The sequence below is a fragment of the Montipora foliosa genome, chromosome 10 (genome assembly GCF_036669935.1).
Source record: "Montipora foliosa isolate CH-2021 chromosome 10, ASM3666993v2, whole genome shotgun sequence".
Taxonomy (NCBI): Eukaryota; Metazoa; Cnidaria; class Anthozoa; order Scleractinia; family Acroporidae; genus Montipora; species Montipora foliosa.
In genome coordinates, this window is record NC_090878.1 from 7,483,448 (window position 1) to 7,503,447 (window position 20,000).

A 20,000-nucleotide genomic window follows, 5' to 3' on the forward strand; every position below is an offset into this window, starting at 1 on the left:
GTGGGCAGGCATCTGACAATGGGAAAGTGAATCCATACAAACTCTAGCCACTAACTAAGGCATATCCTTGAATCCAGTACAGTTGCAAGCTAATGCACATTGCACCATAATCTCCAAATAGATGTTAAGGCTGGGAACCCCCAATTTTCAAGTGGCCGGAATACCCATTGACTCCTGAACTTTACATTTCCCCCCACCTCCCCCCCATTAACGAGTAAAATCGTCTGGTGCTTATTTATTAGTTCAAGGAAGGCCATGTAGCACTTGATGATGATGATGATGATCAGACTACATGTACATGTACATGCTACTTTGGGATTTCCCTAATCAGACAGATCATAGAATCAAGTACAAGGAAGGGTTACATTTTTGCAAACGATGGCCGTGTAGCACTTATACTTCAACAGAATTAACTATATTGGAGGGTAATGTGAAGTGCCATTTTCTACCCATGTAAACCATTAAAACGTTAGTCCTACTAATGGAATTGGGCCTACTCAAGGACAGAGAAAAACTCTGACCCGGGTGGGAACACTGATCAGAGTTTTTCTCTGTCCTTTTATGGGCCCAATTCCATTAGTAGGGATAATGCACCCATGGTTTGAATGGGTATAAAATAGCACTTCATATTACCCTCCAATATAATTAATTCTGTTTATTTAATCTAAAAGTCTCAATCCCTAAGGTTAAGGGCTAGGTTAGGGTTAGTCTAACCCTAACCCTAAGTCTCAATTGACATAAAGTTCTCTCTTTTAGCTCGCTTCTAAGAGTCGGGTGTAGTTCCTGTTTGAAGAGAAAATCATTATTCTATTCCTGATTCAACTGAGATTGAGCTAAATAATCAATGCAGCAATGCTAAATTTATATTCAATCAGTCACTTTCATCATCAGATCTCTCATCCATTTCAATGCTCATATCATTAGTCTCTTTCTCCTGTGCATTGGCTTCCAGGGTTAACTGTTCAAGAGTTTCGCCAAGCATGTGAACACTAAACGTATCTTCTCGCTGTATGCCCAAAGCCTTGTGGAAGTAGTCAATAGCCTCATGATGATTCCCAAGAAGACTGTTCACAAATCCAAGGGCAGAAAAGGAGGACGCTTTATTTGGTATCAAAACAAGTGCCTGCTTATGGTACCGTATCGCTTCCTGGTACCTTCCCAGTTTGCGGCAAGCATGGCCAAGATTATTGAGAAGGGTTTCCCATGTTTCAGCCAAAACTTCTCCACGGCTCATCTCTGCTTTCTGTAGAGCTTCTTTGAAATACCTCTCAGCGAGGACATTATCACCGTTTTGAAAAGCTATAACACCCATTTCCTGCTTCACATAGGGATCATCTGGAGAAAGAACCAAAGCCTGCTCGAGGAACCTCTCGGCCAGTTTAGCATTGTTTGTCTTGCCATATTCAAGACCAATGTAAAGAAGTGGCAAGTGACATCGAGGCATCAGTTTGGATGCCGTGAAGTAGGCTGCCATTGCTTGGTCATGTTCACCTTCTGCAGCAAATGCATGACCAAATGCAAGCCATGCTGGGCCATAGACCTGTTCCAGGGTTGTAGCTTTACTAAAGTACCTGCGTGCTTGCTCGTATTTCTCTATTACAAAGTAGTAGCACCCAACAGCATACCAGGCAACGGCTTTCTGTGGATAGTTGTCCACTAACTTGTGTCCCAGGAAAAATAACTCGTTTGTTTTCTTCAATTCAACCAGGCATGTGATGTGAATGGGTAAGGCTGCCTCATGGTACAGATCAGAGCTTAGGACTGCTGAAGTCATCTTATACGAATCACTGTAACTGCAGTTGTAAAAGTGTCGCTCAGCCATAGCAGCAACTACATCCAGATTATCATGTAGAGACTCAAGTCCGGGAGGCAGCTTGGGGTCAATAGGTTTAGAATATTTCTTTGTTTTACTATCATACAAGAATTTTACTAAATCAACCTCTTCCGGCATGCACTGTTCTGAAAAGGGAAGAGAAATCAATAGTTCTCTTTCTTCCTTCTCAGTAAGCATATGATGAGAAATAAGCAAATCAAAGGCTTCAAAGCAGTGCACGTCGCTTTTAAGAGCATCTTTGTAACAATCGGTGGCTAAACCTCTGTTGTTCATTGCCTCGTAGGCCCTTCCCTTAAGCAAGCAAACTGCACTCTCGAGTTTCTTGGTCCCCCCAACAAAACATATCTCTGCTTGAAGATCCTTGTCTCCTGACTCTTTTTGCTCCATTTCCAAGATCTCTAACGCTTCTTGCCACTGTTTAAGCTCCGCATGGCACTTTGCAGCGAGATAGCGACAAGCAAGGGTGGTTTGTATGACCCCTCGAGTCCGCAGCGCATGTGCTGCTCTGTGGAATTGACCAGTCAAGAATAGCGTTTGGGCGAACCAGTAGACATCTTGGATATCTCCGTTGGACAAGGAAAGGGCTTTGTCTGCCCAGAACAATGCTGTTTTGTACAAATGCGTGTCTATATATTGACGGACAAGATTTCGAAGTTGAGAAATATCAACCTTCCCGCCAGAGGCCATTTTGGATTTTGTGGAAATACCGCTTGCATGCATTGTTGGCACAAAACAATCCCCACGGGAGTGGAGTTAAAGTAAAAACGCTTAATGTGACATCTCTTGCTTTGTAAGTCATGTTTTAGTCTTGGGTTTCCTCTCATAGAAGTGTAAACAGAGTCTTTGAAATATTAAGTTACTTAAATATTATTAATTAAAATTGAATTTTTTACTCAATTCTGTTAGGTTGAACATGACCGTGTCCTCTCCCCTAACAACGACTTCACTGCCGTTGTTGTGGACAAGACGTAAAATGGCCGAAGTGATATATGATATTGTCCGCTTTCATTAGTATGTTTCTATTTGTATGGGATGTGAATCCCTTAGCCAAAACGTGTGTTTTTTAAAACAGGCCTGGTGATGTGCTTTTGTTGGAATTTGGAAAGATAGAAGTAAACATTTCTGCAATGTCATCCGGAGAGAAGAAAGGCGGTAAGGGAAAAGCTCCGTCAAGACCGAGGCAATCAAAAGGTGTGAATGAGTTCTTGTGTATGTTGTCTTTTCCGCTGTTTTGCAATGCTGTTTTTTTTGTCTTTTTTTCTTTCAATTTAGAGAAATTATTGCGCCTAGTTAAAATACAATTGCCTTCAAAATTTGGTCGGTTTCTTCCAGCAAAATTCAAATGTCAAGACAATTTAAGCTTAAGTAAGCTTATGTTTCCGTTGTTTATCTTCGCGAGTAAGCTGCCCTGTTTATGTGGAGGGCCTGATTTGTCCATTTAACAGTTATTTTTTATCCTATCCATTTCCATGTGTGGGGAACTTACATGTAGCCCCATTGAACGATCATCGATTTCGTGGAGAAGGAGTCAAGTTCAAGTGCAAGGTTGGGAGCAGCATCATTCTTTTCATAATTATTCATGCAATTAGATAATTGTCTTGAACGTTAAAACTTATTCTTTACGCAAAAAGTTGCTTTACAACAGTGAAGTGTACGTGTTTTCAGTTATCTTTCCTGCGGGTATTTATTGTGACTGCAAATATATAAAATAATGATATACCTGCAAAACAACAATAACAGCTGAACATTAGTTTAAGAACCGCATTCCGAGTTGGGGCTGGCGGCCCATGTTGAAATGTCAAGCCAACGGATTACAAGGGTTGTTTACCATTTACAGTGTACAAGCAGACACTGGTTGGTACTAGGTTTGTTCAAATGGTAAGCAAAAACTCCCGAATAGGAAATTTAGTTGGGATTGGCGTGTACCATTTACAAACTCCGTTCAAGGTTACCGAGAGAGTCTGGAGGGAGGCAAAATTGTTGGGGAATGCAAATCGTAAACTCGTTTTGCGTTTGGAAATTCTGTTTGGGAATTTTGGACTACCTTTCAAGAAATCCGTTTTCTCCGGAAATTTTCAGTTTGGGAAGACCAAATTAGGCTTACCATTTACATTCCAACCGAGATTTCTGGATTTTTGTGGTAAATGGTAAACAACCAAGAATTCTCAATGCATAACATCCTTCAACTGGATCTTCCCTCGTTGTCTTCTGCTGCTCACAGTCTGTTACCGTTCTTCAATAAGAGTGTGAATGACTCATCTTTTCCATCAATCTGGAAATTGTCACGTGTTAATCCCATTTTCAAGAAAGGTTCGCCAACTGATGTCAACAACTACAGACCTACATCCCTTCTCACTATACCAGGAAAGATCTTAAAATATGTTGTTTGTGACACCTTAAACAGCTACCTGGAAACACATGGCTTGTTAAGTCCCAGGCAGTGGGGATTTCGAAAGGACTGCTCTACAGAGAGCTTTTTACTCCACCTAACAGAAACATGGAGAAGTACCCTGGATAACGGTCTTAAAGTTGGTTAACCTGCGATCAGGCGTACTTTTCCTTAGACATGGTTCAAAAAGGTACGCCTGATACAATTTCTTAACGAGTCATCTGCCCGTAGTCCAGAATCTGGACTTTTCTCTGAATTTGGCTGAAAAACAATAGAGCTCTTGGAGCCTCGCTCCGATTGGTTGCAGAATTGCAAATCATACTTTTTGTAAATCGGTTAACAGCTGATGAAATTATGGCTGCCGAGAAGGATTTGAACACGAGTGATGTTTAGGCTCTGTTTACAGCAGCTGTTGCTTCGACTTCAGATGTTTTTTTTCAAAAAAAAGAGGGAAGAGAATGCATCCGAAGAATGGTTTGTGTAAAAGAAGACATTACAGTTGTACTTCCTACAGGAATTGGCAATAGTGTTATTAATACAGGCCCAAACATTCTAGGAGGAAATGCATCGTTCTTCTTCCACCAACTCGAAAACGTTTGTAGTTGTGGCAAGTCCTTTGGAATATATTCGGAAGCAACAAGTTGCGAATCCAAAAAAAACCGAATAGAACTTTAGGACTGCCACATTCGGGGAATCATCCGAGCTTGGCAGAGAAATTCAACACTGTTTACAGAATCGCTGAACAATCTGAACACACTTCTAACAAAATGATAGCTGAGTAGCTGCTGCTGAAAAACTAGAATTTCTCAAAGTCCATTTTCCTCATATCTATTTTCATAGCATCTTTTATTGTCATCTCAAATATTCGAGTTCAAATAAAGTTTATTGTACTGTTAATTGCGCCTGATGATGACATGAATTCGGGCTTTTTCTGCCATTTGATCTCGAAATTCTTTGTTCCATGATGGTTTGAACAGAGAAACCACACCAACTGTCAAGCAGGATTTGCAGAAATAGCTTTGATTGCAGACATCAAAACCAGAGTGCTATTTTGTTTTTGTCGCGTCTTTACTTGAATCGCAGCGTGCAGGTAATTTCCGATAAAATCTGATTGGTTCACATTTATAGCATGACACATGATAACATCACTCTTGACAGGTGGGCGGCGGACGACTCGTTAAGAAATTTTATCAGGCGTACTTTTTAGCGCCCTGTCTCAAGAAAAGTATACTTGATCGCAGGTTAAAAGTTGGTGTTCTCTTCATAAATTCCAGAAAGCATTTGACACTGTGAACCATACAATTTTACTAGAAAAGCTAAAAGCCATTGGTAATTTGCTTTCATGGCTTGCTGACTACATGTCAATGCGTCAACAGTTCATTCAAATTGCAGGAAACAAGTCAGAGTCCACAATAGTCAGGTTTAGGGTACCCCAAGGGGCAATAAGGGGACCCAAGTTATCCTCAATTTTTGTTAACGATCTTGCTGAATCAATAACTAGTGGGGAACTGTATTTATTTGCTGATGATACAACTATCTACACTATTTTGTGAGAACGTTGATGATATCATTCATACGCTACAATCTATATTGGATGAGGTTTACACCTGGTGTTTATCAAACAGACTTGTAGCCCATGATTCTAAATCAGAAGCCATGATTATCTCCAACCAGACCTTTACTGGCCCTTTGCCACACCTATGATATGGTGATAGTACCATTGAATATAAAGCTTCAAGTAAATGCCTTGGATTAACCATCGATAACAAGCTTTCATGGCAAGAACATACTAAGAATGTTTGTGACTCCTTCAGCAAGAAAGTCGCTGTCTTGATACGGATCAAGTTCTCGCTAACGATGGTCCTGCAAACCATTTACTTTACCAAGTGTTTTGTAGGGTATTGTTGTGTGGGGCTTGTGATCTCAATCTTTGTTGGATGATATGGACTTCATTCATCTGACAGAGAGCAACTAAAATTATCCATGGCTTACCCAGAGAAACTCACAGTTCCAATGTCAGAAGTACAGCTCTCTGGAACCCAACAATTTCGTTTTATATCAACAGACTATTTAACAATTAGACCTGTAGCCCGAAAGGGCTCTTTTAAGCACAGAGCTGTCCTTTGTTGGAACCTCCTCCCTAATTCTGTTAAAAACTCTACTACTCTAAGTTATTTTAAGAGGTTAATTAGTGAAAACAAGAACTTTCTAAAAACCTTAAGTTTTGAGAAAGCTTCCTGTAGCATTTCTTTTAGGTCAGTGGACTTAAAATATTTTTAGATTGTAATACTACTATAGAGGCCAATCTCATTGTTTGACTTATGTAAGAAATTCTCATATTATCTCAGTAACTAATTAATACATTTTAGCTTAGATGATCAGGCCCCAGTTGTTCAAACGATGGATAGCGCTATCCACCGAATAAATCACTATCCAGTGGATAAACACTAGCAAAACCAATTGCGCTATCCAATGGATAGTGGTTTATCCGTTGGATAGGGTTATCCACCTTTTGAACAACTGGGGCCAGGACTTAAGCCTTGCCTATTTTGTAACCTGCTCAAGTAAACTATGTATGTATGTATGTATGCTCATAGAAATTTTCGTTTATTTGCATTTCAGATAGTTGGTTCAGTAGATGTAACCAGTGCAAAGGGAGATTCTGTTTGCACTGAAGCAATCAAAAAGTTGAAGGTATTATAGTTTAGCAGACACACCAGTTTTGGTAAATAGACTTACAGTCAATTTCACATATCCTCACATATCCTCACAGCCATCCAACCAGCCTTGCATTATTATTTTGTTTTTAGTCAACAAATTATCAGCTGGTTAGATCTCCCAAGATCTGGCACTTGTACTTTGTTCAGCTGACCCTTGCATAAACAATTGTCTACAAGTTAAGAAGAGTGCAAGTACTTAATATCTTTGGCTGTGGGAGGGTTAATGAAGGTCGGAAGGAAGCCAGGGCCTTAGCCCTTTCACTCCTGTGGGGTTCCCCATTGACTAGTAAAATCGTCTGGCGTTTAATAGACAGAGTAAAATCTATAAGTGTCACTCTTGGGAGTTAAAGGGTTAATGGGGACATATTTTTTGAGTAAATCTAGCTGTTGTTAAAGCATACCCATGAGTTGATTCTCTTTCTTTGATCAGGAGGGCTGGTTTTAACTTCATGTTATAGAGTGGTTTTCAGTTGAGGGTCAAAAGTAATTAGGGAATTGCTTTGGTTTTGCATTACTTCACTCAGGGATTAGTTCTGAGTTTTCGCGCCATTTTTTCGACCATTCAGAAGTCAAACCAAAACCAATCGTGGCTTGTGCGTGCACATTTTCCCGTGCTTTGTGTCGGCTACGTGTAATTATTTCGAGTTATGATTGGTTTACTGGATTGTCTCCGTCCTTTTTGATTGGCCAAAGTAATTATTTTGGTTTTGGTTTTACGACACTCGATTGAAACTGACTCTAACATTGTTTAAATGGCTTCATGTTATAACAAGAGAAAAGATTCCTCGTAAAGCAATCCTCATATTCCCCATTCAAGGGAATTTCAGGTGTATTGTCTTGTAAGAAGGAGGCTGATGTTTGTTAGTATATACTAAAGCAGTGGATATAGCATTGAAGGCACAAACTGATTGGCTACTCAAACTCCAAATATCCTTTGCTATTCGCTTCCAAGCATCTCGCGCAGGATTTGCATCAGAAAATATTGTAATTGTTGCAGGAACAAATGTATGGAAGTCATCTGTGTTTGTGCTATGTCATCTCACTGTTTTAGTGTATACTAATTAAGTAAAACAACTATACACCAAAAGTGGAGGTGGCTAGTGGTGGATATTTACCTTGTGATTTCGTGGCTTGGTTAATGCCCACCACTAGCCACTTCAGTGAATAGTTGTTAATTATCTCAGTCTTGATTTATTTAAGAATCTAAGCAAAGCAAGCCTTTGATGAAAGTGATTTGTAAACCATACAAGGCTCTGATGTTATAGATATAAATCAGGGTTTCCACAGGGAATCTGAAAGGGTCAAGCTGGTGTTAGTAACCATTGGGTTTCAGTTTCTATGCATTATTTTCCAAAGTCTTCCTTAATTTGTGGTGTCAGTTATTCAGCTCTGTCTGGTTTTTCTACCTATGGAACTTCATTCATGACCACGGCAGCCTTGTTATTGGCCTTTTATTGTTAACTGAAATTTTTTTTAAGTAGCCTAGTAAAATCTTCAGGCAGTTTTGGGGGTGACTTATGCTTTTATTGTGAAAGTTTTAATATAGAGAGGAATATTATTATATTTGCTGAAAGGGACTAAACCTCTTTTCTCTTGGTATTTTATTGCAGATGCAAGCACTTAAATTAAACAAAGAAAGTGGTGAACACAAACAGAAGGTTCTGATGTATGTCAACTTGAAGGGCATAAGAATTGTTGATGAAAAAACTCAGGCAAGTATCATAAGCATGTAGTAATCCCAGTCTACATCAGAATGCAATAAAATATGTGACAACTATTGCATGATGTTCCTCTCATTGATGCCTAAAACTGGTACCTTTGTTTAACACCTGCCATCCAAAACTTATAAATAGTATGGTTGATTTTTGAGCCTAACAGCCTATAAAAACACTCACCCACTAAAACACTCCTCGTTAGAATTATTTATAATTATGAAGAATAGTAATGAGGCCTGGCTTGTTTTTATTGCATGCTAATATTGTCCTCTCACATTTTGCACCTGTCCATTGTCTGAACTCCAGGGCCCGTTTGTTCGAAAACCGATTAACTTAATCCAGGGTTAGCATAAACTTTGGTTTAATTTTTTCAAGTTTTAAGTGCAAGTTTCTTTTGGTTATTTTTGGTTTTCAAGATTGACTTCCTCTAATGTAAAATTTTACCAAATATCAGCGTTTTGTGGGTGATATTTCCTTAATTAATTCTTAACATTTCAAAAATTCCTCACACAGTTGGAGTGCATTCATCTGTGACTAAGATGCAACAAAGTGCAGTTATTTTCACCATGAAGTGAAGAGGCAGGAGCTTCTGTAGCAGAGTTGGTCATTCTGAGTTTGAGGCCTCAATAATAAAAGGGAATATTAAATACCAAAAATGTCAAAATTTATTCAAATAATTCAATCTATTGGCTTTAATATGATATACAGTTTGACCCTATACAAAAAATAATGGCACGACAATTTCATTTTTCCGCGGACACTTCATTTTCCTTTACCGAGACCTTAAACCCTATAAAACACATTACACAGTCAGACTTAGATGTGTCCTGTCGCTGTTATTATTTTGGTTTGTCATCAGTAGTAGGTGATGTTGTCAAAGGGAACTAAGCCAAATCTGATGGAACATGAATGACAATTATTTTTTGTTTCTTTTTGTCTTTGCAGAAAGTACAACATGAGCATCCTATTAACAAGATATCATTTATAACTCATGACCCAGACGATAAGAGAACATTTGGCTATGTCTGCAGCCAACCCTGTACAACTGGACACAAGCTGTATGCTATCAAATCTGAAAAACCTGTGAGTACCTGTTTTGTTATAATAACTCAATTTCCTGCTTTAATTAAATGGCTTTATCAGAAGGCCTAGAGTTTTCTTTCTTTTTTTCACACTATTGCTACCATGATGGCTTTATTAAATTTATGCTTTAATAATAAACTGGGCAGTTAGTGCTCCGTGTGGCAATGAGGTGGGAGTCACAGGCAGGAATAGGGGAAAGGGTAGGCTAAGTAGCTCAAACATCCTGCTGTGATCCTGTCAAATGTAATTAAAGATAATATTTGACTTGGACAGGCCAGGTAATAAGGTAATGTCCTAATGGTCCTTTCCTTGGATTTGACTGGGACCTGATAAGTTGTATGTTAGACCAGCAAGTCTGAATCATGGTGGGGTGTATTGTTTGTGATCTAAAGATTAACGCTTTCATTCCTAGGATCTGAATTTTAATTCTCCTTATTGACTGCCATACATAATTAATTTGTATATCAGTTGTAGGAATTTGATATATCTAGACAAAAAAATATCCTGATTATAAACTTCTTTCTTTTCATCACTGGTCTGTTTGAAACTGTATTGAGCTTGTGAGGAGAAAATCTAGGTCAATCACTCTTGGGAGTGAAAGGGTTAATTCTCTACTTGCACAAATCCCATAATACACCCCTTTTACCACCCAAAATTTTGCATAATCATTTTTTGCCATTTATCCTGGGACATGAAGATGTGCCATAATTTATCGAAATAAAATGCCTATGCAAGTGTTTTGGGGATAAAAGAGGTGAATAGCAATACTCACCGTTACATCACCTATCATCATTTATGTGCCATCCAGAGATCTGGCAAAATTTAAATTGTTTATGAACAATGAATATCACTATTATGGGATTTGTGCTAGTAAAGAATGGCCTCACAGAGCTCCAATGGCTACTATAAATGCCACATCTTAAAGTTTACAACTTAATGTTCAGTAGCTTGCAACATCCCAGTTTTAGGATGGTATGAATTAATTATTCCATTCATTTACAATTTTTTTCACCAATGATTCTACAGGCCGCTGCTGTAACTGGCACACTATATGAACTTTTTCAAATAGTGTTTAAAATGCGAAAAGAAGCTGGATTAACTAAGAAGGTTCCAAATTCTTCTCAAGTGCAAAACTCTCCTCAGGTGTCAAATGGTGAGAGAGACTTTTACATGCAATGTTTGTTCTTAAGATTAAACCAGAAAAGAAAGGGAGTTCAGGTCAGTGGTAACTGGCCTACTCAAAGTCCAAGAAACTATTATTATACTGCTTTGATGCCATCTTTCAATAGTTAGTATCTGTACATTTAAATAGTAGAGGGAGCAGAAAACAGTACTCTATTACTGATTCTTTCCTTTAACTTTCAAATTTTTGCTCTGTTGACACTTGATCAATCAATGTTCGCTTTTTAAATGGTTGCTTTGTTTTAAGATCAATTTTCACGTTTGACAGTAAACATGATTTTCTTTTGCAACGGGTCATACAAACCTAGTGAGGCTAATTATTGACCAGCATTTCCTTACTTCATGTTTTCTGTGTGAAGCACTTTGAAGGGGGCATATTTTTTGAGTTGATGTAGAGGAGGTTAACCCATTGACCCCTTAACCTCCCCCATTGATGAGTAAAATCATGTGGCGTTAGACAGAGTTAACAACTGCATCGCTAAATGGAGGTTGGGTGCCTGGGATATGTCCAGGAGCTTCTACCAGAGGCCAGGCAGCCCCTTGACCGAGTTGCGCTCCCTTGGCCTGCAATCCCTGCAATCCCTGCAACCCAACCATGAGCCCAGACACCAAGCCAAAGGACCTCCAGACTAAGCAATGCTGCTGGAGACGAAGGGGCTAATGACTGGGGGAGCCAGAGCCCCAAACAACCAAACCTGAGGCACCCATACTGGTACACCTGCAGCTGCTCCACTAAGCAGAAAACATACCTATAAAGCTAAACGATCAGACACACTAGCAAGCGATGCCACAGGACAGGTGTCCTGATATAGAGCTGATATGCATCACTGGACCACCTCCCAAGCAGCTTAATTAGTTGGTCAGGGATGCCTGTCTGAGCTGCTGAAGTTGCTGCCCCAATTTGGAAGCTGTGTCCTGATAAGATACCTGAGATACCAGCAGACGACAGCCTGGATTGAACAAAAGATGACAAGGACTGGTTAGGCAAGGGAGAACCATCCTTGTTAAAAAAGTACATGTAGGACGTAACTGGGTGCACAAAGAATAAGGAATGAATAGAGGGCTGAGATTGAACACATGGAGGATGAATCACAGTCAAAGTAAATAAGGCACCCTTGGCGGAATTGATCAGTCTTAAAACACTTTATAAGCACGCAAATGCAAGGAGGTTTGTTCTGGGAGTCCACCTATGGGGGAAATTCACTTTAAACTGTCCAGCTCAGAGAAAACCAAAAAAAAAAAACACAAGACAACAGGCTGCCCAAAATATAATGTGCTCTTTGTTGGCAAGATCCAGGTTCTGGAGGGTAATCTTCATGAGGTCCCCTGTGGACCTGATGAGAGCCCTGATGGCTCTTTATGCCCTTTAACACTCGGGGAGTTGGAGACAGCCTGCAAGAGGGTCTGCAAAGCCGTTATCATTGTTAGAGCAAACAGCAGATAAATTTACCTTAATAGAAGTGTGAAGGCAATCTGCAAATGAGCAGAATAACGAATCAGAGTATATTCTGAAAGTCTGAGGCTTTGCAGACTCCCTTGCAGGCTGTCTCCAACTCCGCAACTGGTGGCTCAGTTGATTGAGCACCGGGCTGCCGTGTGGGAGGTCGTGAGTTCGACTCCGGCTGGACCAACACTCAGGGTCTTTAAATAACTGAGGAGAAAGTGCTGCCTTTGTAATTACATCTGCAAATGGTTAGACTTTCAAGTCTTCTTGGATAAGGACGATAAGCCGGAGGTCCTGTCTCACAAATAACTTCCATGTTCATTTGTTCCCTGTGGGACATTAAAGAACCCACACACTATTCGAGAAGAGTAGGGGATGAAGTTCCCAGTGTTGTGGCTGTCCTCTGTGAGTATATGGGTGGGTGGGTATAGCAGGTCCACATCAGCTGAATAGCTGCCAAAACTTCAACCTGCTTAAACAAATAAATAACAAACAAACAACCCCAACTGGGCTGTATCCACTGAATTCCTTGCAAAAAAACACCAGGAACTAATTTTGCACACAAGTCTTACATCTTCTTGTGGAAGACGGCAACCCTCGTGTAAGGTAGTTAGTGATGTAACAAATTATCAAATTCTTGATTAATCGTGATTATGACCGTTTGGTTCGATTCATGAATCATTGATTCCACGTTTCGATTTTGGTTCCATTTTTTGTATATCTTTTATATCCTTTGCTACAGTGTATTCACCTCCAAGTAATCTGTGCAGAATTTGCCCCCAAAAATGTTGTAATCTTTGCAGGAATAAATGAGTTAAAATCATCTTTTTGTGCTATATTATCTTGCTGTTTTAGTCTATACTAAAACAACTATTCACCTCTGTGTTGGTCACCACAGAAGGTGAAGATCTCATTATTCCTTTGCAAACCAAGTGGAACAGCATCCTTTCTGAAGTAGAAACTTCTTGGCTGTTTGAATTATCAGCAACTTGTACAGCAACAAGTTGGGCTACCTAGAAGGGTGAGAGCTACACAGGGTAAGGGAGTCAATGGAAAAGGCGAACATTTTCTCGAGGGAGTGACGACCAATGTGCCATCCAGGGAAGTCTGTGTTTCAGTTTCATTCACCTTTAAGTTGTCAGGCAGGAGATCTGCAAGATCTGCAAAAAGGCCATAATTGATTTTTGGTACCAGCTAGGAAGGTACAGGAGAATATCCTGGACCAACAACAGATAACAAAGATGAGGAGGATAACAAAGAAGCGATAGGTGAGTTCCCAACAGGTGATGTAAAGGCGGGAAACTGCAAACTGGGTTAGCCAATGTAGAAAAAGTTGAAACAATCAAAGGGACTGCCATACCTGCTGAAAATGAATGGCCACAAAATGCAGAAAGAGAGGAAGCCGATGACACAAGTAGAGATGGAGCAAAGAATCATTCTTCGCTTTACCTATCGCTTGGGATAAAACACTATCTAATGATTGCCCTCCAATGGCTGTAGAGGTCGTCAAAAAAGGAGTAGATGCTGCAGATTTGAGAGAAGAAGCAACCAGAGAGATACAAACCAGTGAGGTGAGCAAAGGAGACAAATCGTCCATGGCTAAACTGTTGTTGGTCTTGCGAGGCATGGCATGGATTACGAAAAAATAACCCGCAAACACAACAGTGGCAATCCCTCAATTGTTTTTTTCGTTTTGTTGTGTGTTGTTTTTTTTTTCTTTTCGTTCTCAGCCAAACAGGGGAAGCAAAAGCCCAACTGTACAAGCATGGTACATTGTGGCTGGCAAAATGTCTGATGAATTCCTGTGTGGTTAAGTAACTATATGAGCATTCACCTGTGCCAAACACCGCTGACCACTGTTAGATGATTGACCGGCCCAGACCACTACCAATCTTTGTTGTTAACTTTGTTGAACTACATTTTACTGCATTAAAATCTAGTAAGTCTCAGTTCAGCGAGGTTGCTGCAAACCTGCAGCATAGGCTCCAGAAGCTCCTGCTAGCTAGGAACATGTGCGACTATTTGCTCAGGAATTCAAGGAAGTTTGCTTGTCGCTGCCTTTGTAACAGCTAACGTTATCAAAGGAGATTTATATTGAGAATAGTGTATAGGACATAAAGAATGCCAGCTATTATTAATTTTCCTCAGTGTTTTAGTCAATAGGCTATCTATCTAGTACATCTATCTATTGAATACGTAATTATTAGTAGTATATACTAAAACAGTGGATGGGGTTGAACATGCGCGATGATTGGCTACTCAAATTCCGGATATCCTCTGCTATTCACCTCTGAGCAATAGGCCATTTCCGAGTTCATGGCTCTCTCCTCTTCAAAGCGAGTCTAAGTGCAAAGTTTTTGTTATGGTTATTAGTTCTACTTTACATATGAATGAAAACTAATTTTCATAAGAAAAACCTTGCACTTAAACTTGTTTCAAAGAGGAGGCAGACATTAACTCGGAAATGGGCTATTCACACGGAATTTGCGCCAGAAAACATTGTAATCTTTGCACGAATAAATGAGTTAAAATCATATTTACTGAGCCGCAAAACGGCAAGGTAAATATCCACCACTATGCTAATATGCCTGCTTACATATTTTGAAGTTACTTTTTGTTTCTTTTTTCAGGTCCAAATGTCAATAGTTTGCAAAATTCTGATGGTATTTATGAGGTATGCTTTCTATGTTCTCCTTGTCCAAGGAACAATGAATTTTAGTTTACTTTTCTGTAATAATAGACCAATTTCAATATATTAAAATTCAGTCAAAAACAAAAGGTATCATCTCGAGGCTCTGGGGAATAAACTCATACAAATCCTTATATTTATTCCCCAGAGCCTCGAGATGACGCCTTTTGTTTTCGACTGAATTTTAATATATCGAAATTGGTCTATTTTAATAAATAAATTAATTAATTAGTTAATTGCCATAGGTTCCATACAAAGATGGAAATAACAAGGAAGTTCAACCTAGTGGTCATTCAGATAATGTGTATGCAGAACCACTTCCACCATCAGAAAAAAACGAGCCACACTATAAGGTAAGTGGATTTTTTCACATTTCTTTAGATTTCTTATCCCTCCCTCTGTTGGAAATTGACTTAAATTTTAGTGAAGACTTAATATTTTGCTGGACTCTATTATTAGAATAATTATTATAGGCAGGGAATTCTAATAATATTTCCTTTATCACCCTTGGTGTTTGGCCCTCAATGAGCAATGATGGATTGAAAGGTCACCATTAATCACTTAAGTCCAAAGAGAACAATAATAATAATAATAATAATAATAATAATAATAATAACAAAAACTTTAAATCAACTATCAAAACAATTAGTAAATATTTACAATTTTAAACTATATATCGAAATTATTTACAAATTTTAAAAACTAAATTATATGTTCACGATAGAAAACTATTTACGATATAATTTAAAATAATTTAAAAATAATAATAATAATAATTATTATTATTATTATTATTATTATTATTATCATCACGATGTATATATTTAGCCTTTTTATTGGTATCTCATATCTGGACCATGCCTTACTAGTTGTTTTTAACCCAATAACCTCCATAGTCTGCTATGGGGTGTTTCTTACAATATTGGAGTTTCCAGGATGTTTTAATCTTTTATTTTTATCCTATTAGGTTCCAAATAGTGATAATCCTCCTCTTTATGCTGTGCCATCATCAAAAAGGCCGAATAATGGAGGAGATGAAGAGAAAAATAATGATACGTTCAAGTCATCACCACTTTCAAGTCGATTACAATCCTTTGACAAGGTAATGCTGACAATAGACCTTTTCGGCTTGTACATTTTGTTTTCCCAATACAGATCATGTGATAATACTCAGGAGGCTTGGTCCTTTGTTTTGTTCATTAAAAAGAGTGCATGCAGGCATATTCATGCTTGCATGCCCTCATTTTAATGAACAAAACAAAAGACCAAACCTCCTGAGTATTATCACATGATCTGTATTGGGAAAACAAAATGTACAAGCCGAAAAGGTCTATTATCTCTGTTCCTCTTCTCTTTTCTCGTACTGGTTGGGGAAAAAAATTGTGAATTAAATTACTGTCCTTGCTTGGTATTTTGGGGGATTTTTCAACCTTCTCGTGGTCCTTTTGGCTTCAGGCCCCACCAGATAAGTCACTATCCATTGGATAGCGCAGTATTATTGGTTTCACTGTTACTTACCATATCCACTGGATAGTGATTTATTCGGCAGATAGCACTATCCATTGTTTGAACAACTGGCGCCAGGAGTGTTTTAGCAAATGTGCATGCTAAGTCTAGAAGTGCATCGTCTTTCCTTTTTGTCGAGAACTACCCTGTCAAGCCTGTTATGGTCGATTCTATGATGACTTACCGGTAACTATTAGAGGGTAATGTGAAGTGCTAGTTTTCTACCCATATAAACCATGTGAGCATTAGTCCAACCAATGGAAATGGGCCCACAGAAGGACAGGCAAAAACTCTGACCAGGGTGGGAATTGAATCCACAACCTTCGGGTTAGATAACTGCTGCTCTACCGAATGAGCAGGTCGTGGAAATTTAAGATGTCAATGTCACGGCAATGAATATGTACAAGTACAAGGAAGGGTTATGTTTTTGCAAACGTTGGTTGTGTGGCACTTATATCTCAACAGACTTAACTATTAGAGGGTAATGTGAAGTGCAGAGTTTTTCTCTGTCCTTGTGTGGGCCCATTTCCATTAGTAGGGCTAATGCTCACATAGTTTATATGGGTAGAAAACTAGCAATTCACATTACCCTCTAATAGTTAAGTCTGTTGAAGTATAAGACAGTTAGTACTACACGGCCATCGTTTGCAAAAACATAACCCTTCCTTGTACTTGATTCTATGATCTGTCTGATAAGGGAAATCCCAAAGTAGCATACATGTACATGTAGTCTGATCATCATCATCATCACCATCATTATCATTATCATTAGCGAATGGTTATGTTGCAGGTCTCTTTGTTCCTTAAGTTAAATTACAACCAAACTAAGTCATTTTGTTTCAACCTAGGTCAAGTTGTTTCAACCAAGGTCAGTTTGGGGCAGGTACAAAACAGAGGTCACAGGTCATTGTTTTACCAATACAGAAACAACCCAAACCATTTACAAATGTTAACATTAGGTCTAAAGGCCTAATTAGGCTTAAGGTTAGCTTTAATGAGTGTTTAAGATACCATGTCAGTGCTCGACGTTGCGACTACTCAGGTCGCCAATGCAACTGGATCTTATTCACTGGTGACTAACTTTTCACCAGCCTGGCTGCTAAGATATTTATATTATATTTGATTATATGGTTGTTTAATGTCAAGGCCACTTGACTTGCTCTGATATTTGATTCGGCCTCTCTTGCATTTTACCTTTTCTTGAAATTTATAAGGCCCGAAAGGCCAAAATTTTTTGGCAACTAAAATACTTGAGCTGGCGACCAAATCTGAAAACTTAAGGGCCAACTGGCCCCTAGGCTTTTTCCTGAAAGTCAGCACTACCGGGTATATCTGTATTGGTAAAACAATGACCTTTGACTTGTGTTTTGTACCTTCCCCAAATTGACCTAGGTTGAAACAACTTGATCTAGGTTGAAACAAGTCAACCAAGGTTGAAACAAGTTGACCAAGGTTGAAACAAATGACTAAGTCTGGTTGCAAATTAACCTAAGGAACAAAATGACCTGCAACAGATATTTTCCACACATCAGTTATGTAATTTCAACTGAAATTTATATTATTGAAGACTTAATTTCAGTTTGCTGTTATATTCAGGAACCTGATCAAGTGTCACAGATATCAGTACCTGATTGCCCTTTCCCCACTCATGACAACAGTTCAGATAAGGCATTTTTTAGCCCTTCAGTCTTTGAAGCTGTACCAAGTGAATCAGGAATAGGAGACACAGTGTCCATAGCATCTTCTGCCGACATTTCTGTGCTAAGAAGTGATTCAGTCTCATCTGGGTCATCAGGCACTCGCAGCCAGAATTCCAGAAGTAATTCTTTCATCCATCAAACAGCTGAGGGAATCCAACCAGGGAATGCTTCTACATTCGATGATGCAGGCAAAATAGGAACAACAGCTGCAGGGTCAGATCATGATCAACCTGCAGACAATCAAAGCCAGGAAAATTTTTCAGTTGGATTTCCTTCTTTGGGGCATATGGAAGAGACATGGCAGGAAGCAAATGCGGAGGATTCCAAAGTTCAGGTGGTAGATACTAGCACTAGCAATACTGAATTATTTACAAGGACCTCTGATCCCTTTGCATCCACAAACAATGATGAAGAAACCCTGACAGTTTCTGGAGAAGGGTTTTTCACAGAATCGTTTGCAAAATTTGATTCTGCATTTGGTGACAGCACTGGAGGAAGTCAAGTAAAAGATGATTTTTCATCAAGTGATCCCTTTGCTCCTTCAGGTGAAGGAGACATCAAAAATGCAGAGACCAGTTTCAAAGCAGCTTTTTCTTCAGAGAAATTTGCTCCATCCCATCTCAACACTGATACCACTTTAGATGACAGTCCAAGAGAAATGGGCGAAGGAGAGGTTGAGCAGGTAGCTATCCATGTTGAAAACTCATTTGGGAGTGTTTCATGGGATAATAATTCATTTACAGAGAAAGAAAATGAACCTTGGCCAAGTTCAGCCAAAAAATCAGATGAAGACAAAGGTTTGTCCAATGAAACCTGTAGTGAAGGTCTTGCAATTGGAACTACAGAAAGCGAATCACAGCCCATTGAAACACAAGTAACTGCCACTTCTAAAATTCAACAGTTTTCTTGGGCAGAGAGTTTTACTTCAGATGACACTGCTGTTACAGCCAAAGCTGACCCAAATAAATCAGCATTATTTTCATGGGATGATGCTTTTGGCACAGTTCCTGAAGAAAGTAAAAGCTCTTCAGGCCAGCCCTTTAATGCTTTTGCCTGGGATGATGCCTTTGGTGAAAAAAGTGCAGATGCTAGTGGTTCTCCATTTGATTCATCAGCATTTGGAGATGCCTTTGAATCTTCAGAAAAAGTAGAGTCTTCAAATGACAAAAATGTCATGTCAATTTCTGATGCACAGCTTCCTGTTGCTGATTCAGATCTCATGACTCCGCTCCCTTCACAAGCTGCAGGAAGTGCCAATGATGAAGATGCCGAAAAGGAACTTACCTCTGCATCTATAGATCCATTTGACGAGTTTGATATTAGCCCTCTGCCACCAGAAGCAAACCCCAAAATAGTTACATCAGAGGAGACTTCCGGCACTTACAAATCTGACATCATTAATGCTTTTGGGGAAGTTCCCACTTTAAAGGAAAATTTATCATTCGAACAAAATCCAAAAGACAATGCTGACGTAAAAGAAACTGAGGAAAGCAATGAGGAAAGCAATGAGGAAAGCACTAAGGATGCTGAAGAAGAAGAGTTGAAAGAAGGACAGCCACATGGGCTCCAGATTAAAGAATCAGGATTATCATTATCAGAAAGGCCCATCTCTCCAACTGCACCACCCCCACTTCCACCACGCCCAGTAGTTTCTGCCCCACCCCTTCCCATGCGACCGTCAGGTTCAAGCTCAACAGGTTCACCTGTAAAGACTCCCATAAGCTCACAATTGTCTGTA

At 39.2% G+C, this 20,000-nt stretch overlaps 2 protein-coding genes across 2 annotated transcripts in view; one reads left to right on the top strand and one right to left on the bottom strand.

Moving 5' to 3' along the window:
• The window catches only part of LOC137973284 (cell division cycle protein 16 homolog), a 2,968-nt gene extending 447 nt beyond the window's left edge, over window positions 1-2,521 (bottom strand). Inside the window, exon 1 of the mRNA XM_068820064.1 lies at window positions 1-2,521. This exon is cut by the window's left edge and continues 447 nt beyond it. Within this exon, the coding sequence (XP_068676165.1) occupies window positions 872-2,521 (1,650 nt within the window). The 3' untranslated portion in view covers window positions 1-871.
• A 255-nt stretch (window positions 2,522-2,776) lies between these two features.
• LOC137973772 (uncharacterized) overlaps window positions 2,777-20,000 on the top strand; it is a 23,695-nt gene continuing 6,471 nt past the window's right edge. Inside the window, exons 1-10 of the mRNA XM_068820656.1 lie at window positions 2,777-3,025; window positions 3,327-3,379; window positions 6,846-6,917; window positions 8,554-8,655; window positions 9,604-9,741; window positions 10,768-10,894; window positions 14,998-15,041; window positions 15,302-15,409; window positions 16,024-16,158; window positions 18,159-20,000. The exon at window positions 18,159-20,000 is cut by the window's right edge and continues 627 nt beyond it. Coding sequence (XP_068676757.1) covers window positions 2,962-3,025; window positions 3,327-3,379; window positions 6,846-6,917; window positions 8,554-8,655; window positions 9,604-9,741; window positions 10,768-10,894; window positions 14,998-15,041; window positions 15,302-15,409; window positions 16,024-16,158; window positions 18,159-20,000 — 2,685 coding nt within the window. The 5' untranslated portion in view covers window positions 2,777-2,961. The remainder of the gene's footprint in view (window positions 3,026-3,326; window positions 3,380-6,845; window positions 6,918-8,553; window positions 8,656-9,603; window positions 9,742-10,767; window positions 10,895-14,997; window positions 15,042-15,301; window positions 15,410-16,023; window positions 16,159-18,158) is intronic.